General features: G+C 45.1%; 1 protein-coding gene across 2 annotated transcripts; it reads right to left on the reverse strand.

Annotated features, from left to right (window-relative positions):
* Nucleotides 1-1,287: 1,287 nt before the first annotated feature.
* On the reverse strand, nt 1,288-26,907 carry LOC147612839 (Prolyl oligopeptidase family protein). 2 transcript variants are annotated; one of them, XR_015263536.1, is made up of 14 exons: nt 26,525-26,905; nt 26,232-26,445; nt 26,013-26,123; nt 25,871-25,919; nt 25,665-25,774; nt 25,071-25,574; nt 24,575-24,703; nt 24,159-24,452; nt 23,604-24,062; nt 23,267-23,332; nt 23,095-23,155; nt 22,881-22,992; nt 1,861-1,998; nt 1,288-1,778 (listed from the first exon to the last, which is right to left on the reverse strand). XR_015263536.1 is itself a non-coding variant. In XM_086783494.1 (14 exons), the coding sequence occupies exons 1-14, from the start codon at nt 26,850-26,852 to the stop codon at nt 1,464-1,466; spliced, it is 2,928 nt and encodes a 975-aa protein (XP_086639620.1). In that variant the 5' UTR covers nt 26,853-26,907; the 3' UTR covers nt 1,288-1,463. The 2 variants fall into 2 exon arrangements, 1 of the variants encoding a protein (XP_086639620.1); XM_086783494.1 differs by having other exon boundaries at nt 22,843-22,992; nt 26,525-26,907.
* Nucleotides 26,908-27,990: the final 1,083 nt, after the last annotated feature.

Here is a 27,990-nt window from a genome sequence, read left to right on the forward strand (position 1 = left end):
CTTTGCAGAGCTGGTCATAAAGAGCCATGCCTCTTATGACATTCAGCTGAAAAGGACCATCAGGTGCATTTCTTGTGCATAACCAGCGTGTGCGCCCACCCACGCTTCTAAAAAAAGAGGTTGCTCACTTGACCATCATAGAGTGCTTCACTAATGGCTGAATATATAAATACTTTACATTAGCTTAGATTATATTAATACAACTACATATATAAATGTTTGTGTAACATTATAATATCTATATTGTAGGCATCTTCCATTAGTATAAATTATACTAATTCCTCGATTACCACCAGTATATAAATGACCGATGGTTATTGTACCATCAAAGACTAATTATTATCATGCCTCTATTTATATCATTTCCAAAAAGTTGACATCGTAATAAATCTGAAGTTGTAGTTGGACACAATTTTTTATACAATTACTTACAAATCACTACAGACATAGGTAGGCTTGAAACTTGAAGGTTGCAATGGGCATCAAAGCCATTTTAGCCTTCAGATGAGATGAAGGCTACCACTAAAAAGAAGCTTGCAAATAAAGGCCATATAAGCAAATTTTCCTTAATAGTGGGCTTCAAATGAAGGCCAAGATAGCACTTGGGCCTTCAATTTTGAAAATTTTGAAGTCTAGGGCAGGGTTGCAAATTTCAGGCCTGGACATAGGCATCTAAGTAGTGTAGAGGAGAGACCAAGGAAGAGACTCGCTCATTCCAATGTCGATACTGATTATACGGGAGCATAATAGGCGCATCAAAATACAGGAGACCATGGAAGGCCCGCTCATTCATTGCAATGCATAATGAGATTAGCTTTATGGGTGTAGACGTTGATAATGATGTGAACCCTCTAGAATCAATATTGAAATTGTTAGTCCTCTATATTACCTGTTGAAAAACATTATGTCAGGGAAGCCTCCAATCTGCAGCCATTGAGAAACCCATGATGAAATCATGCTGCTGCAGCATTCCCAAAGCTGATGGCAACATCTGTCCAATCAGCTGTTGGTCTCGGCCGCGGATATGAGAGGGTGGCAAATTCTCTGCTAGAAAATGCTGCCGCCAAAACGAACAGTCTATCATTTTTATCTGAGATGCTTTTTGTGACACAATTCACGTCTTCGAGAACTGGGATGCTGTTTTCCATAGACACACCATTTATTAGTCTTATCCTACTGTTTTATGTATCTTTGTGGTCAAAATCACAACAAGATTTGACAGAATATGAATTCAAAACTTAAATCCTAGTGTCACTAAGAAGTTCTAATGAGAGATGCTCTTGATCCTTGGATGACGCTTTTGATTTTACTCATCAAAAATGATATATATCACATTTGAATGTTTTCAATTTGTTTAAGTGTGGTGCCAATGCAAGGCCACTTGCCTGTACTGGATTACTTTAGTTCCGAAAATGTTAAACAATGTGAATAAGAACCATGCTGTGGCTTGATGAATTGAGAGTTTACAAAGAAGAGAGGGGCTTCCATGTGCCCATCTTCTCTTCAAAGCTGGGAATCTCTTTGGTCTCCATGCCCAATGTACTGTGTTTCTGTGCTGTTGAGATGGGAAGATCTAAATCATTGGATCTATTATTGGGAGTTTCTGCAGCTGCATTTGGTGGGTCATTGTGCAAACAATACTTCTGCAGCCATCTATCCATCTCCCAAAGAACATGCATTATGCTTTCCCTCGCACTATAACCATGGCTCTCTAAAGGAAGTATCACCAAGCGGCAAGGAGCACCATGACCTTTCAAAGCACCGAAGAACCGTTCTGACTGCACCAAGGAAACTCTACGTATCATAAAACCAGGTACCATAAAACATTCCATGTGCAGTAAATTGAACAGTACAATTTACCTGCAAAGTGAGTGTCCCAGAGTTATTGTCCTCCTCTCCATGAACTAAAAGTATGGGCTTCTTAATCTTGTTGGCCAACATGAACGGACTCATATTGATGTATGTTTGTGGTGCCTCCCATAAAGTTCTCTCCTCATTCTGCAGGGACCAAAACAGTCATATGACAAGTCGACATATCCCAAAAAGCTACACACATTGCTTGAATTTCGTTGGCATGTGCTACTACAGAGAACAAAAATAAAAAGCAAACACTTCGGAGCATCATTCCCTTTTCCAAAATTGATGGTAACTCCTCTTTCATTAGTGTTGAAAGTGACACAATCCACAAAGCTAAAATTTGAGCTAATCTCTAAACAAAAGAGAAGATATCGACTACCAAATTCACAAAACAGTAGTTTTCACAGCAGATGAAGTTCAATTGAGCATCAAACAGAGACAGCGAAAAACACTTGCGCAGCTGCCAGAAAAGGAAAGGATATATGGCACTAGGTGATAAGAATAGATAAAGCATGGGAAACTAAAGTAACAAGCATAAGTGAAAGCAATGGCAGGATGTCAATGAATGACAATACAAAGACACCAGGCAAACTGGCTGTCACATCTAGGGTTTCTTGATTCAGCACTTTACAGTACTTGTCATCACAGAAGAGAAGAGATACTTTGCAATCTATGGTATTTAACAGATTTTCCATGAACCCTGCACTATATGCAGGTTTTTCCTGTTACTTCTCTTGTGATTGTACGTTGAACAGGAACAGAAAAAGGAACAGCTGCCCTGAGTGGAAGAACACAAACCTATTGAACAGCCAAAATTGGGAAATTAAAAATTACTTCAGAGAGTATCCGATGCTCCTTGGTGTGTACTTGGAAGTATTTCAGCTGAGGCCGGCTTATTAGAAGCTAGGGGGTGTCATGAGGCACTATCCACACCCGTCAGTCCCAGATATACGGTGATCCCAGTCCATCCAACAAGAAGTCCAGCACCCAAAAGCACCTCGTATACACCACACCCAAACGTGCTTCAATAAAAAAGCCCAGACACGCACAATGGGCCTGTATATCTCTTCAAATCGGCCTGGTAACTACCAAAACAGTCCTGACACTGCAGTAAATCACCCAAAAACAGCCCAAACAGATGCCAAACGCCCCAACCATTAGATCTGTATAAAGAACACTCTTAGCAAACAGAAGCTTGCAGACATGGCTCTTCCACCCCAACCATAGATTGGCTCTATCGAACCACCCCCCAAGCTTGGAGAGAGGAGAAAACACATGAATCACGCACGAGGCCTTCAGATCTCTGGACCAATTTGCAGCTAGGTCACCACTGCATGTGTCCCATACAACATGTGGTACCAGCCCACAAAGCTCCATAGTCCTTTGACCCACCTCTGGGCTAGATCTCTAGGTCCAAGGCCGCCCACAGGATATCTGTCATCAATTATGAACTCCCCAGTTCACTTATGTAGTGCTCTACTCTATTATTAGCCCAACAACTTTATGGGATAATAACTCCATCTCCGCACAAGTGATGCTAATCCCCAGTTACATCTTTAGGGTAACACACTTCCCCTCTTAGGAGTTCCCTCCATGGGGGTTGAAGTTGGGGAAACACCTCTTTAGCGCCTCTGTACTTTCCCATGAATCATCATCCTCGGTTTTACTTTTCCGGTGGATCAAGTACTCATTCCATATATGATTTTGGCCAAAATTTGTTTGGGTTCCAATGTTACAAACTGGTCAAATCGTCCATTTGAGCCCCGGATACATGAGAATCCCCTTGATGTAAGCTAGATTTTAACCAACTCACATGAAATATGGAATGAATTCGGGAAGTTGAAGCTTATAACCTACTTCATTGATTACCTCAATAACATAGAAAGGTCCACGATACCTTTTCGATAGCTTGCAATGTTTACCAACCTTGAAAATGTGATTCTTTCAAGATCTTTACATATATGCAGTCTCCCACTTTGTAGACTTTTTGCACACGTCTGGGATCCGAGTAATGTCTAGCTCTCTCTTACACATTACAGACTTCTTTAGTCCAGCCATCACTGCGCCAGATGGACCACAGCAGCAGCAGGACATGGATACCGCCCACACCAGCGGTACACTGATTGATCGTGCGATTGAGCTTGGGTGGTCCAGACGCCCACGACTACGGAGGAGGGCATCCCAACATAGACGGAGGTTGCAGCGGCGGATTCGGATTATTCTTGCGAGACATGCGGGACACCCAGTCAGGGTGCTGACCACAGAGGATATTGAGGAGATCCGCCAGCGTCCGATGCGGCACATATTATGAGATGGAGGCACCTCCATAGTGTACCCCCCCGTCCCACATGATATTGTATCCCCTCACTGTACTCCACTCACCTCCATAGCGTACCCTCCCCCCTCACTATATTCACACCCTATAAGGGTTTCTGTTTACCTTCCAGTTCCAGTTTCATTTTCTAGGTGCCAGTAGTATCATCTTTATTTTTCATTTTCTGGTTTTTTATCCAGACATTGTATCAGATCCACCATGATGTAACTTTTTGGTCTCATAGGTCATCATGGCCTTTTGAAGACGTTAATATAACATTTCATTTCATTTTCATTTCTTAAGCACTTTTGACATTTTCTCTGACCAACTTGAGCATCTCATCTTTTGGGCTGCCTATTGATAACATTAGCCACTTGTATATAAGATAATTTTGACATTAAGCAGTACACAATCAGTCCCCTTGCAATAGAATATGTGTGCTCTCCCTCTTGTCCCTAATCTCTTGCTTGTGTTCTTTGAATCTTTGCAAAGCTAGATTGATGCATGCTTGGGTAGGTTTGATTGCACGATTTCTCTCTTGAGCTTCCCCTCTCTATCCACCTCTTGGGAGATTAACCCATAGTGTAGGAACAGCAGAGTGAGGATGTGGATTATGGGCCAGAACACCCAAAACCAGGAAGTTGCTTCTTGGGGCTCTTGAGGCAAAGCTCCCAACGATACTTGTTTCAGCCAAGGGAGTAGTGTAACGGCTTAGCTCAAGCTCCCATCCATTCCAAGCTATTGGGTTTAACCAATCACCCGCTGTTGATTAGGAGGTCACACAACGAAAGGCATATGGTTTTCAAGTTTTAGATGTGTTGATTTTAATGTTTTCAATCTTGTGTGCATTAGATTATGACATTCTATTTGCAGATTTTGGAAGGAGAAACCCTCATTTTCTTGGCCATTTGCATGACGTTTGTTACATACCTAGTACTAATCTTTAGGATTAGTGGTCTAATCCAACACAGTTAGGGGAGTTGTAAGCCCAACGGAGCACGCAGTGACAGATGCAACCACGTGTCCAAGAGATATAGATAGAGAGAGAAGGGGGAAGAGAGAGGTATAGGGGTTTTACACAATACACCACACTGAGCGTGCAACAAGCCCCGCCCCCTTTTCAAGAATTTATTTCAAGAGCAATCCATGGGCTTTTCCAAGCCAGGACCAATACAACAAATGAATACAAATATGTCGATGACGAAGTCGGTGCTATAGTCGACGTCAAGGCACAAGATCTCTGATGCCTAAGCTCACCACTAGGAAGACCCACAAGAGTCCTACACCACGCTAGTACCAAGGTATAAATCAAATTCTTATATGCTCGCAAAATCCAAAATGTGGAGAATGAATCTCGAAAAATAGGGCTAACACCAAGGTGGTGGTTATGTAGCCCCAAGTAGTAGTCCCTTATGCCGAAAGTTTTGGAGAAGCTGCTGCTCAAGGCGGCAGCAATTCTATATCACAAACACTGGCTCAAGGACAGGCGATAGTGGCAGAATTTTATGGGTGGCGACGGCGGATTTTTTGCGCGGCGGCACCGCTGGTGGCTCAGCCGACGGAGGAAGTAAAGGTAGCGGTTTCAGCCGATAGAGGCGACTCTAGGGCGACGGCTGCTTAGCCAACAGCGGTGGCTCCAGTGACTCTGAAGCACAAGCTAAGCTGGCGGATCTGAGGCAAAGCAAGGTGGCACAAGGAGGTGGAGAGGAAGATGATGATGGCAATGAAGTGAATCTTCCACTATAGCTCTCCACAAGTGATGATGATCTCTTCAAGAGGGTACAAGCTTCTTATATACTTGAGGGAGGGGGGAGGGGAGGGGGGGGGGTGGTTGTCCCTGCTTTTTGCCTTGCCTTGATTTTGCTTTGCCTTTTTGCTTTTCTCTTTTAAATATTTTAATAATAGTCAAAAATAGCCAAGGTTCTTGATTTGTGCTTTTGTAGCTTCAAGGCCTTGCTTTTTGGCCCTAGAGCTACTTTTAGGAAAAGCACCTTTTAGCTTTTTGATCCAGTTCAATGTTCTCTTTCCAATGGTGTCCTCAGCTCTTGGTCAACATAGTTTGACTTTTTTGCTTTTTTTTCCAAAAAGCCACTTTTAGCTTTTTGATCCAGTTCAATGTTCTCTTTTTAATGGTGTCCTCAGCTCTTGGTCAACATAATTTGACTTTTTTGCTTTTTGACCAAGACTGGTGCTTTTTCTTGTGCCAGCTTTAGGAACCCTGTTCCCATGTGTCCATCAACCTGTCCATGTGTCCGGACATGAGTTCCACCATGTGAAAAGAGCTCGGAGAGCCAAATAGTTACATTTCCTCCCTCTTATATCACAATTGTCCTCAATTGTGGGATACAAATAGTCCATATGATCGTGGTACTAGCCTCATCTGGTGCTCTTGTGCATCTGGTCTTTCCTCATATGTGTGGTGTGTTCTCCTCATCTAGCAACATCTTTATGCCTTTTCTTTGACCGATGTCCTTGTTCTTGATGGTACATCTTGATAGCCTGTCACATGTGTTAGATATAATAAATGCATACTTACCTTCTGCAAAAACTAGACACAAGTAATGATCCTCTTGTTCATGGATTGTCCTGTCTAGTTTCATCGACACCATGCTAAGCCATCTGGTTCCCAAGGAAAACCACTCAAACTGTCACTCAAGGCCATCTGGTCACTAGGACCGCCCGAGAATTCTTCCATAGTCATCTCGGCCATCTGGTCGCATTGACAGCCCGACTTCGAAATCCAATACTTCCATAGTCATCTCGGCCATCTTGTCGCATTGACAGCCCGACCCGAAATCCAATATAGTCATCTCGGCCATCTGGTCGCAATGACCGCCCGGCTGCGAAATCCATCTGGGCCATCTGGTCGCAATGACCGCCCAACTACGAAGTCTAATACAGTCATCTGGGCCATTTGGTCGCAGACTGCGAAGTCCAAGATACCAATACGAGATCCGAAGTAAGCTCTTCTTTAAGCTTCCTAAAGACTGCAATTTCTCGATCAGCCCATCAAAACACAGTTCCCTTCTTTGTCAAAACATGAAGGGACGAAGTAATCTCAACAAAATACCGTATATACTGCCTATAGTAGGAACACAATCCCAAAAAGGTGCGTACATCATGCACGATCCTCAAATCTGGTCAATTAAGAATTGCTTCTACCTTCAAAGGATCCATACGAACTCCGTCTTTAGACACCATGTGTCCCAAGAAGTGTATTTCTTCCAAGAAGAATTCACTCATCTTACCATTAATGACCAACCTATGCTTCCAGAGTTTCTCAAACACTGTGGCAAAATGTTCCCTATGCTCCTCCTCTCAGCATGAATGCACAGTCATGTCATCAAAGAATGTGCCCACAAACGCTCGATGAGGCCGGAAAATCCTATCCATCATCCTGTTAAAGATGGCGGAAGCATTTGTCAAGCCAAAGGACATGACCACGAACTCATCTAGCCCAAATGGTCCGAAAGGCTGTCTTATGCACATCCTCGGGTCTAATGCGGAACTGGTGATACCCGCTTTTCAAGTCTATCCAACTAAAGACTATGGAGCCTTGTAAGCGGTCCAAAATGTCATCGATCCTCGCAATAGGGAATCGATTCTTGATGGTATTCTTATTTAGCGCCCTGTAATCTATGCACATGAGCCAAGAACCATCTTTCTTTTGCACCAAGAGCACAGGTGAGCAAAAGGGTGACGAGCTTGGCTCGATCAGTCCCTTTTTCAACAATTCTTGTACCTGGCTCATGATTTCCTCTTGTTGGGCTGCACTAACACGGTATGGCGGTCTATTTGGCAGAGTACTCTCCGGAATAAGATCAATAGCATGATTTTCTGGCCTTTCCAAAGGAAGTTCGCCTGGCAATGACTCGAAAAAGCAATCTTGGTACTCACATAGGAGATCGATCCTATCTTTATCTAACATAGACAAATTAGATTGAGGTTCATCATCTTTTGCATCCTTAACAAAAACCAAGTACGCGAAAAGATGCTTTTTCATTACTGATGAAATGGCCGAAGCTGATACAAAAGAAACAAATTCCCCTTTAAGTTTTACATCCAAAATGTGCTCTTTCCCTCTACGAGTAAAAGTAATCTTTCTGTTGTATGTATCCACCACTGCATGTACTCTATGGCACCATGGCATACCCAACAAAACATCACACCCATCTGATATAAAACTCCTCAGTGTCCACATAACCCTGCACATGAAGCCTCAGCTTCCCAATGATAGAGGTAACAGGTTCTGCATACCCAGGACAAGCCATATTAGCCTCATACATAGGTCCCACCTCCAAAATCGGAACAGATTCCCCTTTAAGCTTTACATCCAAAATGTGCTCTTTCCCTCTACGAGTCAAAGTAATCTTTCCGTTGTACGTATCCACCATTGCATGTACCCTATGGCACCATGGCATACCCAACAAAACATCACACCCATCAAGTGGCATGATATAAACTCCTCAGTGTCCACATAACCCTGCACATGAAGCCTCAACTTCCCAATGATAGGGGTAACGGGTTCTGCATACCCAGGACAAGCCATATTAGCCTCATACATAGGCCCCACCTCCTCTGCACGGATCCCCAATTTGCCAGCCAAATTTGGTGAGATAAAGTTGGCTCTAGCACCTGTGTCAAAGAAGATCAAAGCATTTTGATCTCTGACCTTGTCCCGTACCCTGCACAACTGTGTCTCCTCACCACCTAGCTGTTCCCCAACAAGATCAAGAACTAACCCTACAGAAGGCTTTGCTTTCTTAGTCTTGGGCTCCCCTTTAGTGTCAGAGTCCTTGTTGGACTTATGCTTAGGACAATTGAAAGACATATGTCCCTCTTCGGTACAGAAAAAGCATTTCTTAGCATCCAACAAAGTCTGTTTCTCCTCGGGAGTTCTCTTAGGCATTGGTAACATCTTACGTTGCTTCTCTACAGCCACTGTTGCATCCCGAGATGCATGCCCTGACTTCTCAGTTTTCTTGCCAGTGCTTTTGCTACCCTTAAATCCAGTTGAAACCCCAGTGAGTAACGCATTTGCCGTCATAGATTCTCTATCATCTGCGACATATTTGTTACTCGGGTCATAATGCAATAGTCACGCACTTCCTTGGGCAACCCACAACGATACTTCTCAACCTGCTCAGACAGTGACACTGAGTAACTGGAAGTAGAGCTTCCCAAAACTTCTTGTTATAATCCTCAAGATTCTCACACTTCGATGCATCCAACTTATGCCACACTGTCATTACATCCACCTCAAATGTAGATGTGAGCCACACGGAAGAGAACACATGTTTAAACTGTACCCAAGTAGATGGTGCTATGCCCTGCAAAAGAAGAGTGGACCATCATTGCAATGCATTGCCCTTAAGAAAAGTCGCAACTTTTCTCACTTTCAAGGACTCGATGTAATTGTCATCAGAAAAGGCAACATCAAACTGCTATAAAAAGGTTAGAGCCTTGAGCCTGTCTTTGGCCCCACTGAATGTGTCAAATTTCACTGCAGCTCCCCCTTCCTTATAATCCTTCGCCTTACCCATAGACATTAGATTATCATAAGGAAGTGGCTTCACAAGATTGCTACCCCCTGCATTCATGCCCATACTAGAGTCAACATTGCCAGTTCCACACCCTGCATACCATGCAATCCTGTTGATCCTCCCATGTTTCCAAACATGCCACTATACATACCGAGCTGCATGCCTGTAACATACCCATCTTCACTAATAAAGAAATGTCCATGTAATAGATAAATTTATGAGTTTTTATGGTATAAAAATCAATGATTTTATTAAATGAGTCATTTCTACTTAGAATCTTCAAATTCTGAGCCCAAATTTGAAATCTGTGCGCGATTTTACCCTAATATAGGATTTTACAGCATCCAAAACGGACACTGGATCAAGCTTATACGCAAATTTCAGTCATTTTAGTTAAAAAGCGACGACCTTTAAACCTTAATAAATGCACGACCGGGCGTCCGATTGACGAATGGTCTGCACCCCAACAACCAGGAGAACATCCCGGACAAAAAAACTTTTTGCCTCCCCGGGCGGCTCGGCACGCAAATCAAGACCGACGTCCCAAATTTGGGGACCCCGCCCGAAAATTTGGACCGTACACACTTACCAAGGTGCCCGTACGATGGCCGCACAAGAACCAAAGGACGGCCGCACACTGTGTGGTCCACACGTACCGCTACGTGGACACCCATGCTGCCCCTGACCAGAGAAGGTACATGCGTACCACTCCTTTTCCTGTTAACCGACACCGTACCTTTTCCCTTGAGCCATGCAGGCCACTGATCCACAACCTTTGCTGGTACACTGTCCTTTCGTCCTTGCTTTGTGCAGCGCCCATACCCATACCCCACAGTTATATAAACCACCGGGGTGCTCCATGGGCAACGCGCATTTCTGCGTAGCTTATGCTCTGTTGTGCCGCCATCCGTACTGCCGATTCTAGGCTGCATACCACCATACATGTTGCCTTGTATACCAGGCTGAAAACTAGCTCCAAAATTCCCTTGCATTCCCATACCTCCTTGGGATAACCCCCAGTCATAGATTGGAACACGAAACCACCACCAAAATAGCTTGGATGCAAAGATTGTTGTGGAATAGGTGGCTGCCCAAAAAAGAAATTCTGTGGGTTTGCACCATAAGTGTTATGCATGTTAGGAAACTGTCCAAAAGCAGGATCCTGTGGGATAGCACTATTGTTGCCCCAAGGTGGGTTCCTAGAACGCACCTTCTTCTTCTTCTTAGGCTCAGAAGGGACTCTCATAAATTCAGCAAACTTCTCACTTTGCGTGAGCTGCATGTCACGTGCATTCCGCACTTGGATGCCACGTAGACATCTGTACAGAAGGTGCAGGACCTGGGATGGTAAACTGGTCCCATGTGAGCCCAGTCCGAGACGAGTCACCCAAGGTTCCATCCTGGCCTGCACATGAGTCCAAGGTCAGGTGTGCATCGTCCTCCACATGAAACAGTGCCAGTCCGCGCTATGAGTCTCCCTCTAGAATGATGTCAGTGCTTGTGTGTATCTCGTATGGTACTGGATGCCAGATCATTGTGTAGACAAGTTAGGGTTTGCATATAGGAAAGGGGCCAACCCATAGGGCTACCCCAAGTACTTGTGTGGGCATGGGGATAGTGTAAAACCACACCCATGAGGGCCAGGAAGGTCCTGGCTGTACCCACCAGCCATGGGTAGGCCTTGGAGGTCTATAGGACAGCCCTAGGGGCATGCCAAGGGCAGTCGACAAGTCATCCAGCCTTGTGATGGCTGTAGGGCAAGTATGGGGCAGCCCATACAGGCTGCCCAGCCTCCAGAACAGCAGGCGCCTAAGTGCCCAGCCCCTATCTCCCATGCGCATAAATGCCCAGCCATGGATTAAGTCATGCACAGCATTTAATATAATTTAATGCTGTAATATTCAGTCGTGGAGCCATTCTGGGACAGCCGACTACATTAAAGGCAGCCGACTGGTCATCCTGGAGTACTATAAATACCAAGGCCCACAATCCATTCTTTCATCTCATAATTCACCAAGAGCCTAAGCTGATCAAAGGGCCAGGACAGCCAAGGATAAGCTAACGCACAAGGGGTGAAGGACTACAGGTCAAGGGCAGAGTTATCTCAGCCAAGAAAGGTCAAGTTTTCTGTATTTTCTTTTCAGATTTGCATCATTCTAATAAAGCAAATACACCATTCGTGGTGGGGGCCCTACAGAGGGTATTCGGGACCCAATACTTGTTAGCACATTCATCCCCAGTTTCTACCCATTTCTGGTGTCCTTTTGGTCCCTTTTGCATGGCCCTTGATTGTGGGCTGGCCACCCCTTTTCTCCTACTTTTCTGGGATTTTTCCTAGCCTTTTTGGTATTTTACCAGTCGGCCAGCATACTCCAGTCGGCCAGTATTAGCAGCTCCAGTCGGCCAGCATACCTCAACTATAAATAGGAGGTGCTGGCCTCTCATTGTTCATTCAATCTTGTACATATTTTGCTCCCTCACTTATGAGACTACTTGTGTCTCTTGCTTGGGACTGTTTTGCTTCAGTATATTCAGCATAGTTGCTCCATATCTCTCTCTCTCTTGCATTCTCTATTCAGCACACTCTAGTGCCCCTTTGCTTCCGCTCTGTGCACTCTTTCATGGTATCATCGCTCCCGGTTCAGCGACTCCTCCGCTGCCCCAGATTCAGCCCTATTTTCAGCACCCTCTCCTCTGCGTTTTTCTCATATTTGCAGCCTCTTTGTCGCTGCATTTTCTGGACAGCACCTGCTGATCACTTTCTCTTCAGTGTGGCTTCATCGCTTGCAGCCATCAGGTAATTTTTTGATCAGCGTTTCATTCCACGTGGAGTTTGGACATAGGCGGCCTGTTTTTTCAGGACAGCAGCCCTTTTCTAGCTGTGTTCCTCTCCGGTGGTCATTCCCTTTTGCAGAGGGGGTTTGTGGTGTTTCAAGCTTTGGTGGCACTCCATATCTCTCTCTCTCTTGCATTCTCTATTCAGCACACTCTAGTGCCCCTTTGCTTCCGCTCTGTGCACTCTTTCATGGTATCATCGCTCCCGGTTCAGCGACTCCTCCGCTGCCCCAGATTCAGCCCTATTTTCAGCACCCTCTCCTCTGCGTTTTTCTCATATTTGCAGCCTCTTTGTCGCTGCATTTTCTGGACAGCACCTGCTGATCACTTTCTCTTCAGTGTGGCTTCATCGCTTGCAGCCATCAGGTAATTTTTTGATCAACGTTTCATTCCACGTGGAGTTTGGACATAGGCGGCCTGTTTTTTCAGGACAGCAGCCCTTTTCTAGCTGTGTTCCTCTCCGGTGGTCATTCCCTTTCGCAGAGGGGGTTTGTGGTGTTTCAAGCTTTGGTGGCACTCTTGGTACCTGTGGAGGACACTTCTTCTTCTGAGATTGTGCGTTTTCTGGAGGAAAGCCCAAGCTACAGTCCTAGTTGATGCCTTTCCCTCTTGCACCCTCTTACAACATATTCCCAGGCCCTGTGTGGCTGCCTTTCCTTTCTATATCAAATCTGCATTTTTTTGCTTCCCTCTTGTGGTGACCTCAAGGTTGGAGGTACAATCGACAAAAGCTTCTGCGTTTTTTTGCTACACGAGGATTTTCGGGTGCTGTCCAGCCTCTTAGGGCTGCGTTTTGGTGGGAGGAAGGGCCCTATATCAGCGTTTTCTGATTTGGACAGTGTTATCTTATGAGGGTTGGTCCTATTGATTGGATCAATGATGACAACTTCAGATTTGGCTCCCGTACCACTCTCTTGTTATTTCCTTGATGAGGCAGACAAGTTGGATGGTGGTAACTTTCAATCATGGAAGTTGCAGGTTACTTCTATTCTCAAGGAATATGGTTTGATGGAGTTTCTCTCGTTTAAGAATCGGTGCTTGCCGGACCTTGTCTTTGCGGAGGATGTGTGTCGGTGGAGGAAGACTAACAGACAGATCTATGGCTTTCTCCTCCTGAATTGTCAGGATTCAGTTCTTCGACACTTCATCTATGCTCCTGATGATGCTTCTACTTTCTCTGTGTGGCACTTGCTTTGTGACCTATATGGTGATGCTAGTGATCGGCAGATGCTTTCTGCTTCTGGGTGCTATGCAACCAGTGATCTTGTGGATACTTCTTTTGGAGATGTTCCTGCAACGAAGGATAGTGGGCCAGTTTTGCTCACTGCATCTGAGGAGTTTGTTTCTCCTATTGCCTTGCCTTCAGTTTCTGTGCATACTTCTCCTTGCCAAGATGATATCTCTAGTAATGTTTTTGAGGAAGACAATGGGCTATCTTTGCTCACAGCTTCTGAGGGGGATTTGTCTCCTATTACTTCACCTCCGATTCTTTCTTCGACAACCAATGACCAGGATGTGTTGCTAGTCCCTTTGCCTTCTATGGAGGAGCCTGCTTCAGTTTTGTGCGTTAATTTCGTCGCGACAAGTGTGCTGATTTCTGAGCATTGAAGTTACCGATCTCCCCCGAAGCTTCCGCATGTTACGGTGGTATCAGAGCCTACTTCAAGTGCAAAGATTCAGCAAAGAAACCAAAATTTTTTCTCGCTCGTGTGGTTGGTTTTCAGACGCCGGTGGCCTACCCTTTCGGAGTGACTCTTGTCCCTCGAAGGACGGTTGGTTTTTAGCCTCCGGAAGTCTCCCACACATAGTGGATAATCAGATTGCGCTCCGGAAAGGAAGTGCGTTTTCCTACTATGGCGAGCTTCGACGACGAGAGAGACCAAGAACCTTGGGACTAGAGTGCACTGGGCAGCCCAGCTAGGACACTAGGCTTGAGTGTTACAGAGATGTTCCAACATTGCGAGTAATCGCAGGCCAGACAACCAAGTTGGAAGAGCAGAAGGCGCAGATCCTAGCTCTAGAAGAGCGTACCCGTTCTCCAGCGTCGCGTTTTCCATCTCCTCCTCCCTCTCCTTCCGTATCCCAGATTCCAGATCCTCGACACAGGGACCCTCTCGCGAGGTCACGACCACAACCGAGCTCTTTGCTTGAGTTGCAGATGTGTGCATTGGAGATCCGACAACGTGAAGACGAAGCCATGCGACGCATGGAACATGAGCCTTACCTTGTAGCTTTGGACGCCAGATTGACACCAGCGGCGCCCTCAAATCATTTTTCCGAGAAAATGAACTTCACTAAGTATAATGGTAAACTCGACCCCACAACTCTTTATTCATGGTTGCATCAGTTTGAAGCTTACTTTGCCGCAGTTAGAAAGACAGATACTGATAGAGTGATCTTAGCCAGTTGGTACTTGAAAGGTGAGGCCATTCCTTGGTGGACTCAGTGGGCTCATGCCCACACCAGATTAGGTATGGCAGCTTATGTGTAGGACGAGTTTGTCCGCGACCTTAAGCAGCGGTTTCTACCGCCCCACTACCTTGAGCGACTCGAAGACGAGTTCAGGGGAGCGCGTCGAAACGCACAACCAGTCCTTCAGTTTGCCAATAGAATTTCGACTTTATGTTTGCAATTAGGCTTATCTGATTCGAACAAGAAAGGGCAGTTTTTGTATGGCCTTGACACGCAAATCCAGTGGAAGGTGCGTATGTTTAGGCCAGCCCTTCGAAGACGCACTCTCGCCTGCGCAGAGTGAAGAAATGAAGCATAATGGTGGCAAGCCCAAGACTTCCCAGAGCCGGCTACTCCCAAGGCTACCGCCTCGAGGGGACAAGGCCAGAACGAGACGGGGTCTTCTCCAAGACAAAGCACGGGAGCCTCTGGCTCCAAGAACTCAAACAATGCGTCTAAGCTTACTCCAGACCAGAAAGCGAAGGCAAGCAAGATAGGTGGCAAGTTAAGTGCTGAGGAGATTTCTCAGTACAAGAAGGAGGATAGATGTTTCTTTTGTCACACAAAAGGACATACTTCTCGGGAGTATCCTAAGAAGACTCCAAAGACAAACGCCGCTGCCTCCACAGCTTCCGTGGTGAGCCCAGCTCCCACACAAACCCCAGTGGCTGCCCCTAGTTCTTCAAATCCCAATGCTTCAGTTGGAGCAATTATTAGCCGAGAACTCGAAGATAAGCAAAAGGGCGCCCATGACCAGGAGTATAAGCGCAACGAATTGCTCAAGTCCTTTGGCTACATAGGTGGCCAGAGAGTCGTCGTCTTGTTTGACAACGGCAGCACGGAGGACGTGGTCACGGAGCACACCACTCGGCGTGCAAGTGCACAGTGGAGTGACCGACAACACCACTGGAGCCAGATCTTCCAACAATTTGGTGGTATGATAATTGATTGAGTACCTTCCAAGAAAGACCAATCCAGTGGCCGATGCTTTGAGCAAGAAGAGACAAGTGACTTCGATTCAGACCACTAGACTCGACCTTGTTGGTACAGGACTAGATGAAATGAAGCATACGTACACGGATTCCGATTAATTCGGTACACAGTGGGAACAGACATTGGATGCCACATGACCATGCCACTTTCTGATACGTGATGGATGGCTTTTCTACAAAGGCCGACTGTGTGTCATGAAGTTGTTCAGGGCAGCTCTTCTCCATGATGCCCATGACGCCATTACTGGTGGTCATAGGGGCATGAATTCGACTATGGAGAAATTGGAACGGCAATATTATTGGCCAAAGATGAGGAGATGTGTTTACATATGTACAACGCTGTGATATTTGTCAAAAGGTGAAAGCTCCTCGTGGAAAGAAGATAGGGTTATTACAGCCCTTGCTAATTCCTAAGGGTCCTTTCCAAGATATTTCAATGGACTTTGTCACGAATTTGCCTCCCAGTCCGAGTAAGCGTAATACTCAGTGCTTAACTATTGTTGATAGATTTAGCAAATTTGTTATGCTTATTCCTTGCAGGGCCAATGTGACCGCCGAGGATGTTGCCCAATTGTCCATTCGGCATTGGTACCCGATTGGCAGGATTCCTAGGACCATAGTGTTAGACCGAGATGCCAAGTTTACCAGTCATTTTTGGAGGGCATTTTGATAACTTTGGTACTAAATTGAATTTTTCCAGTGCATTCCACCCAAAGACGGACGGCCAGACAGAGATATACAACCAGTTGGCCTTTGATGTGCTGAAGTGTTATGTCCACGCTCAGCAAGGTAAGTGGGAATCTTATTTGCCTTTAGTTCAAGCTCTTTTGAATGATTCTTTTTCTTCAGCTATTGGCAAGACTCCATATGAGGCAACGTTTGGAAGACCTTTCCAATCGTTTTTGACCAGGACCTCGTCTTCAGTACCTGAAGCGAACAGAGTGACGGAGTCTTACCAGGAGATTTCAGAGTCAATAAAAGACAAGTTGGCTAAAGCGCAAGAGGCCTACACTCGACAAGCCAATAAAGACCGAAGGGATATGAAGTTTTCGGAAGGGGATTGGGTTTATCTTCGAATTATGAAGCAAAGGTTGAAGCAGGTAGGCAAGCGATGCCCAAAGTTGTCTTTCAGGAGCTTCGGATCCTTTCCCATCCAGAAAATGATCAATGAGGTTTCCATGTAGTGGAAGCTACCTCCGAGTTGGACTATGCACAATGTGTTTCACGTCAATTGGTTAAAGCCATATGCAAGTCCGATCCCTTCCGAAGTTAAAGACGAGGCGGAACTAGATAGTGTTGATGAAGCAAAAGTTATGGTTCCAGAACAGATCCTTCTGCACCGTTTCAAGCATGGCTCAGGCTGAAGACATAGACAGTTCCTCACGAAGTGTCAACTCACGAAGCAGTATGGCTTGACAAAGAGTTGTTCGAGGACTATCCGGCATTATTGACAGATTATTTGGAGGCTATGCAGCTTCCGTCAAGTTAAGCAGAAGGGGATGTCACGTGCATCCCGCACCTGGATGCCACGTAGACATATCTGTACAGAAGGTGCAGGACCTGGGATGGTAAATTGGTCCCATGTGAGCCCACTCCAGGACGAGTCAGCCAAGGTTCCATCCTGGTCGTCCGAGGTCAGGTGTGCATTGTCCTGCACATGAGTCCAAGGTCAGGTGTGCATCGTCTTGCACATGAAACAGTGCCACTCCACGCTATGAGTCTCCCTCTGGAATGATGTCAGTGATTCTGTGTATCTAGTATGGTACTAGATGCCAGATCATTGTGTAGACAAGTTAGGGTTTGCATATAGGAAAGGGGCCAACCCATAGGGCTACCCCAAGTACTTATGTGGGCATGGGGACAGTGTAAACCCACCCCCATGAGGGCCAGGAAGGTCCTGGCTGTACCCACCAGCCATGGGTACGCCATGGAGGGCTGTAGGACAGCCCTAGGGGCATGCCAGGGGCAGCTGACAGGTCATCCAGCCTTGTGATGGCTGTAGGGCAAGTATGGGGCAGCCCAAACAGGCTGCCCAGCCTCCAAAACAGCAGGCGCCTAAGTGCCCAGCCATGGATTAAGTCATGTGCAGCATTTAATATAATTTAATGCTGTAATATTCAGTCATGGAGCCATTTTGGGACAGCCAACTGGTCATCCTGGAGTACTATAAATACCAAGGCCCACAATCCATTCTTTCATCTCATAATTCACCAAGAGCCTAAGCTGATCAAAGGGCCAGGACAGCCAAGGATAAGCTAACGCACAAGGGGTGAAGGACTACAGGTCAAGGGTAGAGTTATCTCAGCCAAGAAAGGTCAAGTTTTCTGTATTTTCTTTTCAGATTTGCATCATTCTAATAAAGCAAATACACCATTCGTGGTGTGGGCCCTACAGAGGGTATTCGGGACCCAATACTGTGTCTTCTTCTCCCTCCCTCCCTCCCTCCCTCCCTCCCTCCCTCCCTCCCTCTCTCTCTCTCTCTCTCTCTCTCTCTCTCTCTCTCTCTCTCTCTCTCTCTCTCTCTCTCTCTATATATATATATATATATATATCTATTTTTCTGCACATCTACATTCAGTTGTGCTTTAATTCCGTCGCAACAAGTGTGCTGATTCAGTTTTTTTGCGTTAATTCCGTCGCGACAAGTGTGCTGATTTCTGAGCATTGAAGTTACCGATCTCCCCCAAAGCTTCCGCATGTTACAGTCTGCATGAGCACATCCACTGCCCCTCCCAATCGGGCTAAATTGGGCATCCTCTTCCTCTTTACTTGGCATATCTTCTGGCTTCGTTACATCCTCATAACGTGCATCTGCTCTGCAGCTTGTTCTCCTGCAAGTACATCCTCAGATTTAGTTCTCTCAGGAGTGGTCTCCTGCTCTTCCTCATCATCATAGTCATAGTCATCCTGTTGATCAAACATCTTGCTGAATACGACTTTGCTCGAGACAACCACAAGCTCACCCCCTTGGGAAAGTTGGTGATGGTCCCGACAACGGAACCTTGAAACCGGCCTTTAGTAAAAACCAAAGTGCGGTCACCCAAACACAGCTGTAAATTAGCAAATAGGACAGACAAAAGGGAGCTAGAGTGCTCCTACACAAAAACAACTACACCTGTTGGCCCCAAAGCTTGGCGCCCCTTTCGGTATTTCTTTATTCACATTCATGGAAGAGTTCAACTAAATACATCATGGCAATACATGGCTTATACATGTGCATGTCCAAACTGCCAGTCCTATGGTCCTCTTAGCATAGAGGTTTCACAGAGCCCTGTGCCCAAAACACCACACTGTTATTCACCTCTAATCTGCCAAGATAGTTCATCCACGAGGCCCTGAATACACATCCAATTGGCCCATACACATAGCCAAAAACACAGCCATACATCAGCCCGTAGACTCTTCCAAAAACATGCTAGATTTGCTCATGTTTCTGCCCTCTTAGGCTACAAATCCCTCCTCTCACAAGGGACTAGGAGAAACACTCCCGAACAGCCCACAAGCCGGAGAAAGAGGAGCTCTTAGCTTGTGTGCATCTGGCACCGCCCACTAGCCTATGAAAAGAAAGAGAGAAAAATTAATAGTCAGCTGTCTCTGTTCAGCAACCCCTCTCCCCCCCTGTTTCTCATGCAACCTGCCACCCTCCACGAGAGAGAGAGAGAGAGAGAGAGAGAGAGGAACCTGTTGGCTGGGCACTTTCTACAACCAGCCCTGCTAACGGGGAGAGAGAGAGAGAGAGAGAGAGAGAGAGAGAGAGAGAGAGAGAGAATAGGTTGCAATCCTGCCCCACAGAGAGAGAGAGAGAGAGAGAGAGAGAGAGAGAGAGAGAGAGAGAGAGAGAGAGAGAGAGAAATGAAATGATATATTAACGTCTCTACGAGGCCACAATGGCCTATGAGACCAAAACTGAGAGTACATCTGAAGTTGGTGTCTCATCAAAGAGAACAACTTAATTTTACTAAAAAGTACAATAAACTAATTGTCTTACAGTTATAAAAACAGAATTGTAAGACTCTGAGATGATACTTAGTAGAAAATACTGGAAAATGTATATCAGGTAGAACCATGTATGCTAATCAGTTGAAGTGTTGCCCTCTCCTTAGATCAAGTATCTCTCCCATGGGGCTGTCTAGAATGGAGAGGTCATAGAAGCGAGGTAGGCGCCTCCGATGCCGAGCAATAATGGCTCTGATCTGGCAATGGTGAGGATGTCGTGGTCAGGATCTTGGTGGGCGTGGCCGACGAGCACGACATAAGATGACTGCTCTATCAATGGTCACTCCCTGGGAGCGTGGTCGGTGCCCTGATGGCCCAATGGAGAAGGTATCAGGAGGTGTGTGGGGTGGGTTGTTGGTGCTGGCGCTACCAGATAGAGAAAACACCACCCGTCCAATTGCAGCCGGCTTGCTGCAAAGAGGTGAAGGAATCCTGCTGTGTCAGCCCTTGTGTGCCCCTTCAACAGTCCGCCAGCCTTTCAAAAACGTAAGTGTCCCCAACTTGCAGCCAACTTTTCCAAAAGAACCCCCCCCCCCTCCTCCAAAAATAACGTGACCCCTCCCAAAAGGGCCACGATCCACAAAGAGGTTCTTTTAATTTTTAAAGGTTTTAAACCCTTTGTCTCCTCCAAACATTTGTCCCCATGGGTTATGAAAAGAGACTATTCATTTGGCCCCAAGTGTGAACATTCAATAAATGTCCTGCACACTTGTGTCCTGCTTTCTATGACCACCATGCCCACATGTTCGAATACGCTTGTACAAATACACAAGGTCGTGACAAGAGGGGGGGGGGCGCATTCGCAGCCCCAGTGGTGGTGTACTATGCAGTGCTTGTCTTTGCAAATTATCTTGTGCAGTTCAGTTGTCTTGTGCATTGTGGCTATTACATTTGAAGTGTTGACGCGCGTATTGTTCACGAGACGGTGCCCAAGGACGTTCACACCTAGCCGATGTAGTTACACTTGCTTTGGCTCTAGTTCTAGCTTTGGCACATGCATCCCGAGTAATGGCACCTCCTTGAAAACACCTCCTCCTGTTATCATGTCTCTCGAGAACTCATGTCTTGGAAGCTCTCCCTTTCTTGGGTCAATGCTCTCAGTCTTGGGGTGCTTCACAACCCTAGGTGATTCCTCCTTAGCCTTTGCTGCCATGAATTGTGCCCATGTTTCCCTTATCTATGCCCAACTTTTCTCGTACAAAAGGTGGGCTTGACGTGCTTCTTTCTCGGGTCACCGACAATCCTCTTCTATGAGTTATTGCATATACTCGGCCATGATTTGTTCATATTGGGCTTGGAGTTCTTGTTCCCTTTTGTATCGCTAGACTTGGACTTCTTGTTCCCTTTTGTATCGTTCTTCATCTTCCCACCTTTGCATAGTCTCATGCTCACGCCATAACTTTTCTTTCCAAGCATCGTTGCTCTCAATCGAGGTGAGGTTTTGCTATAGGGAGTCTCAAACAGAAGCCTTTTCCGACCTAGGTTAGACCTAGGCTAACACTTGAACATGCAGAAATGTTTTGAAACCCTAAAAACGAAAACCCTAATTTGATTTTTCCACTTTCCACACTGAATGTAGGGCTGAAAACAATGTTGCTAGGGCTGAACTCATGCAAAATTTAAAAACCCTAATTTTGGCTTGCAAACCCTAATTCAACCTACAAAAAACGCAAGCTAAGGATTGCCCTAGGATGACCTAAGCTTTGATACCAATGTGACATGCGTTGCAAAAGCATGTCTATGATTAACGCTAAGCAAAAGACATTAACACTAATCTTATGTTTAGCAAACACACAAAATACAAGGTAGACTTAATCTACTGTATATTCCAAACATGAATATGTACAATGATCTTGGATCTTGACCTAGATCCAATTCCTGCATGCTAATCTACATGCATACAAAATCTTGCTGATTCCACAGCTTGTTCGTGCTCTTCAGATGCTTGCCTTCTACATCACGCTACCTCTATGTGAGGGTCCTGTGAGATGCCTGAGAGATCTATCTGACTTTTGCCTTTCCATGCCCTTTGACCTCCTTTAAATAGGGATAGGATGGAAAGTCGTGTTCAGTTCCGGGCACTTCTCGGGGCCTGTAGGGCCTCAAAATCAAGTCCAAGTCTGCCTCTAAATCTGCCCACATACTTGCTAGGAAAGATAATCATGTCTATGAGCATCGGGATTAACGGATGTACATGACATGTAAAGCATCAATTGAAAAGTCCACTATGTACTTAGAATCTTAAATAAGTCCTGAATAAATCCAAAGGGATCTTTGCAATTGACTTCACTCCCATGGAGGTGAGCTCTTAAGGGGGGAAGAATGTTACATCCCTTGCATGGACATGGATTGATGCTCCATGCGCCAAAGGAATGTCGCACATAAACACTTGGCGATTGAGAGAGCTAGAGAATTATCCCATATGCAAATGGATAAAAATAGCACTAAGGTCCTATATAATACGCAGGGGATTGGCTTAGGGCTTATAACTGAGTGTGGAGCTAGCCTCGGGTGAGCCAAGATCTAGACTAGCCCTCAGGTGGAATCATCACCAGATTGTCAAGCTTTCTAAGCTAGTACTTGCTATGATCTCTCAAACCACGCATTGACGTGGTAAGTACAGGCTAAAGACTGGCATATCCCACACTAATTGCTGGGTAGAGAGAGGGGGAGACTCACACAGGCCAATCTTTGCATTTTTTATGTCTAAGCCTGCTTGTATGGTAATCGACCTTGGAGAAGCTCAGAGCTAAAACAGGTTGGTGTGCAAGCCTTTCCATACTATTCTTCACTTTGATTGCTCATCATTGTTTTTTTTTTATTGCTTTTATAAGCTGCATGCACAATCTATCACCTGAAATCCAAAAGGAGTCAAGGTTCGGTTGTATGCACCAGCACGAGCAACTCCACAGCAAAACAAGTGTGGAGCATGAGCAAGCAGATTTGCTGTCATGAAAGCCCCGTACGAATGACCGCCAATGGCTATACTACTTGCACGAGCAACCTACAAAAAACAGCAGACCACAAAAACTCACTTACTATGAAGTAGAGCAAAACCATGTGCTTTCTCTGCTAATAAGATCTAAGTATTTGATGCAAGTCATACCCCCCGCCGAATAACCTCGTTGACTGCAGCTTCAGCACTTGCAACAAGCTGCTCAACATACCTGCCCAAACCACTTCCATGCTTCAGGGATTGCCTTGACACTATCATAGCCAATTCATGGTAGCTTAAAAAAGAAGCTTAATATATTTTTAGTTGAAAGATGACCCTAGACCTGTCATTGGCCTCTTCATCTCCCTCCCCAATGATAGGAATGGTTGGTCCATCCAATACTGCAAATCTATAGACCAACAACCAAAGTTTAGAACTCAAACAAACCAGCTACAAAACATCCAGTCTCTAGTGGTTTAAGAAATTGGCAGCACAGGACACAAACAAAAATAGTTGCACAGTGCGAAAGGTGAGTAAATTTTAAAACATTACTCGAGGCAACAGACATTTATAGCAACTTTCAACAAGAACACCAAAAAAAGACTAATCTGGCTTTATGCAAGATAGCCAAGGGACGTTCAGCAGCAAAGGAATATTATTGCTCGGGGTCATAATCTTACCCTCTGGCCAACCACAATAGAGGAGAAGTTGATCCAATACCCGCAAACTCATTTGGTGAACCACGTATCTGCCCAGCCATGTCTTTGTTCTTAAACTCCCCGGGGTACGACCACACTAGAAGTGGCAAAGGCCCATCTTTTCCAGGCTCATAATTTGGAGGAGTGAACAGCGATGCACTGAGCTGAACACCATCTTCTCTTGAATATTTAATGAGCTCCTTCTTAAGGTCAGCTAGCTGAGGATATGGATGTGGGAAGTTGGTAATTTGTTTGACCCTGTAATCTGGCCAGCATAACATGAAGTACTGGGGACGTTCCATCTGTGACTCTTTCGAAAACAAGATTTTCAGTTGATCAAAGTCTAGGTCTGAATCAAAATAGTCAGACATGAGTGCAATGACCGCTTCATAATATTTCTCTTTAGAACTTTGCCAGATGCGCTCCTTCTCCATAGTATTGCTGCAATGGAATTGAGAAAACACATCAGCGGCTAGTCCCATCACTCTGGGACTGATCATAAGTCTCACAAGAAGGAATTGGTTTGATGTTACGTACACATCCAAGAGGTCGAGAAATGGAATATCACCCTCTGGGGAGGCCCCATTCCCATTTAAAAGCAAGTATTTCTTTCCATCATTCTTTCTAACCCATGCAATGACATATGTTCCAAGAAATGTTCTTCGAAGCATGGGTGTTCCTGGATCTGAGTAGGCATCCTCTGATGATCTATCAAACAAAATGCGTGCCTCCTGCTTGACTTCTGGAGAGATAATCCAAGTACGAGTCTTACGTGTTTTATACCATGACTCATACACCAAGGCAAATGAATCCTCTCCCCAGACAATTCCCCTGTAGTGTATAACAACAATAGACAAGAGTCGGTTCAGTCAACCTTCGCATGTCAGTTCTCAAATGCACCTGAATTTGAGATGCAGATTGATTCATTTTTTTCTATAACAACAGCTTCTCACCCATATCGCAAATCAAGCTGGTGAAGGATCCTCACTTCTTCACCGTCTTGCAGCTCTGCAGGCTGGGTATATATGATATCACGAGGCGAAACTTCCAACCTTGCATCTCCACCATCTTGTGTCTCTACCCTGATTGGAGATAAGATTGGACTTACAAATTAACGAATGTAAAAGCATGAGAACAGATAGACAAATAAGGACGGCCTTTCAAAAAAATCAAGACCTAAAGAAAAAGAACCTCAGACTAAACAAAGTGATTATATTAATATCATGTGCACTGAGCATAAGCTGCACATTATACCCTTTTCTCGGAATCTGGCCCATAATATGGAGGGAAACAGGATCATATATATAATACAACAAAAACACATTAGTTTAAATGTTAAGTCTATCTAAAAGGCCAATCATGAAACACAACATTACACATGATGTAAATTAGGGATTTTCTGATCAAAAACTATCAGGAATCAGCAGCATCACATCATGAAGCACTGACCAATAGAGAGATGAATGCTTGTCTGCCCGCCATCCAACAGATCTCCTGCCCTTTCTGACACTGTTAAATGCAATCGGAATATCTTCAGCAAGAGGCAGACTGCAGAGCTCTCTAACAAAGTCCCCATTCCTTGTCCATAACTCAACTTTTTTAGGAAACCGTCCACAAGGGACTGTGAATGAATAAGGCTTCTGAATGGATGACACTAAAAGATATTTCCCATCAGGAGATGGCTCCACGGAAGTATAAATAGCAGGTGACTGAATTGACTTTATATCCCCATCCAGAGACAGAAGCACCAGCTGTGAGGTGGCATAGTAGTCAAATAAATCTTCGTCGTGCTTATCCTTTAGAAGATCTTGATATGTGCGGGCCTGAACAACTTGTCCCTCTTCATTTGACTGTATCTTTGGGCTGCTTGGAGTCTTTGGCTTCTTTGGCACTTCTCCTCGAGTTGTTGAAACAGTGCACACAACCAATGTAGATTCATCCAGCCACGCATAGCTGTGGACTTCCATTACATGATTAGAAAAACAATGAGAACCCCGTCTCTAATCTAATAAGCCAGTTTTGGCAAAGGAGAAGTGGACTTACGAGTCAAAAATTGTGTTCAAACTGAGCTCAGGTGGACCAAAAAGTCTTCTTGCCTGTCCAGTGGATATGTCTGCCACCCATAAACCTAGCATATTACAGCCATCCTCTTCCTGGAGATGCACATTATTAGAACGCTTGCAGACTAAACCAGTTGATAAGTAACTTGAACTCTAATATAAGACTCCATCCAACTTTTTGTCACAAACCTTCCGCCCTTCCCTGATGCTGAATGCCAAGTGAAGACCATCTTTTGACCTGCATTTGATAGATGCACGAGAGACAGTCGGAGCATTAGAATGAAATGCCATGGCTTGCATACTGAGGGGAGATAAAAGGGGACTACAATACCATGACACATAGTTTATTTTTGCTGATTCTGGGAGCCCCACTATTTCTCGCTCCTCTCCTAGGCTCCCATCTTCCAAGAGTGAGTGAATGCTTATTCCAGTATAGAAAGACCTGGACAAGTGCCAAAAAGCATGCCATATCCAAACGTCAAACCTCGGCACAGCTTTTCGAGCTGAGGGGAGGACGAGATAAGGAAGAATAGTCCAGAGTAATCCTTACATGCGGCTCCTTGTGTTGCTATCAGAGTCTATGCGAAGTCCCGCAAGCTTGAGTTCGGATCTGGCGAGGTCGGAGAGAGAAGGCAGAGCTCTGCGCTTGAGAAAGAGTATCTTGTCCCTCTTGGGCGAGAAAGAGAGAGCCGGGGTGGGGGGCGCGTCGACGATCTCTTGAATCTCTTGGGGAGGAAGCCGGTACCCTTTGCCTTCATCGTCATCTGGGAGGAGAGGGAGCAGTGGGCATGTGTTTTAAGACGGGCGATGAACTGTATGGAGCAAAACAACGAGAGTACTCACCCGTAATAATTGTGGTCGTGCTCGCGGCGGCTTTCAGAGAAAGAGCGATAGGTGGCAGGCGATGCGCGTGCGACGACATGGTGGAAGCCCAGTGCCAATAGTGCCTGTGGCTGCGTGAGTCAAGACGACACCGAGAAGGGGAGTCGTTGTTGTAATAGGGGATACAACTACTGGTCGGGAGCGACCCCGAACCCGTAAACCTGGGTGTGTGGTGGCGACGAAGAGAACGGAAAGAGCAACAGCAATGACGGGCCGAGAGGAGAGCTGCCGGCGAGGAGGAAGGAGAGGAGGACGACGCGACAGCACGCGGCAGCATGTTGGGGTTCATTCCCTTCCGATAGAAGTGCCTGCAGCTCGTTTTAGCGGTACGCCACCATGGGTGAGAGGAAAATTCAAATAGATAATATAATATAAAAATATAAACATATATAATAAATAAGTTTCACTAGGCCTACCACTTAGGTGGGTTTTTTTACCAAAGAAAGTGTGGTAATATTTATAAGTATAATAGATATATTTTTTTGGGGGGGAGAATATTTATAAGTATAATAGATAACGCCAAGCATAAAGGTACACTCAAGCCCATAATGCATACCCATATGCATATCGATAATGAAAACCATAATGAGGAAAGGCAAAAAAAATTTGGTTGGAGCTTCTGATTTCCAGGTCCATTCGTGCATGCGCAAACCTAGAGAAACATGATATCTAAGTCCATATCCATAGCATACGTCGCAAAAGTAAAAAAGTATTGTCAAAAATTTAAAAAAACCTTGAAGGACTCTAATTCTCTTTGGTGTTTTTGAAGAGGAGTTTGATTATTAAGGATAGTGATTCTAGTCCTTTGGAATGAGAATGTAAGTTGACGAGTGGTCAGACCAATAACAATAGTTTGTTCCTGAGATGCCAGATGTGGTCTCATTCTGATCCGTGGATTGTTGTTGGTTGATTGATCACTTGAATGCATGATATTAAGTGAAGAGTCTTGCCAAGAATGTAGGAAGATTGTGTTGTGCCTTTCCAGTTGATGTTGATCAAAGTCATTGACGATGATGATTGGGTTGTTGTTTTGTAATTCTACTAGAAGGTCTTGTAAAAGGGTTATAAAGTTGTTGATGTCCGACGTTCTAGGGGATTTGTATGTTCCAATTATATGCATTGTGTCAAATCTTTCATTGGCACGTATTAATTCTATTCCTTGTTTTGTTATTCTTATGCTTGTTGATATCAGACATTGTGTTTATTTGTATAGAAGTGACAGGCCATAGCCCTCAAAACAAGAAAGTTCGTCTCGCGTAACCGAGAAGTATAGCTTCTCTTGATGTTTTATTCCATGTCTCTTGGAGACACAAGATATCAGCAGCCATGAGATTATTGTCTCCTAATAATTCTTCTTTGTGTGCATTGAATGAGACAGTGTTTAAAGACTCGATGATTATATGGGATTGCCTGTATGATGGCATTGT

Source organism: Cibotium barometz, chromosome 45, assembly GCF_041138505.1.
Source record: "Cibotium barometz isolate CiBa-2024 chromosome 45, ASM4113850v1, whole genome shotgun sequence".
Taxonomy (NCBI): domain Eukaryota; kingdom Viridiplantae; phylum Streptophyta; class Polypodiopsida; order Cyatheales; family Cibotiaceae; genus Cibotium; species Cibotium barometz.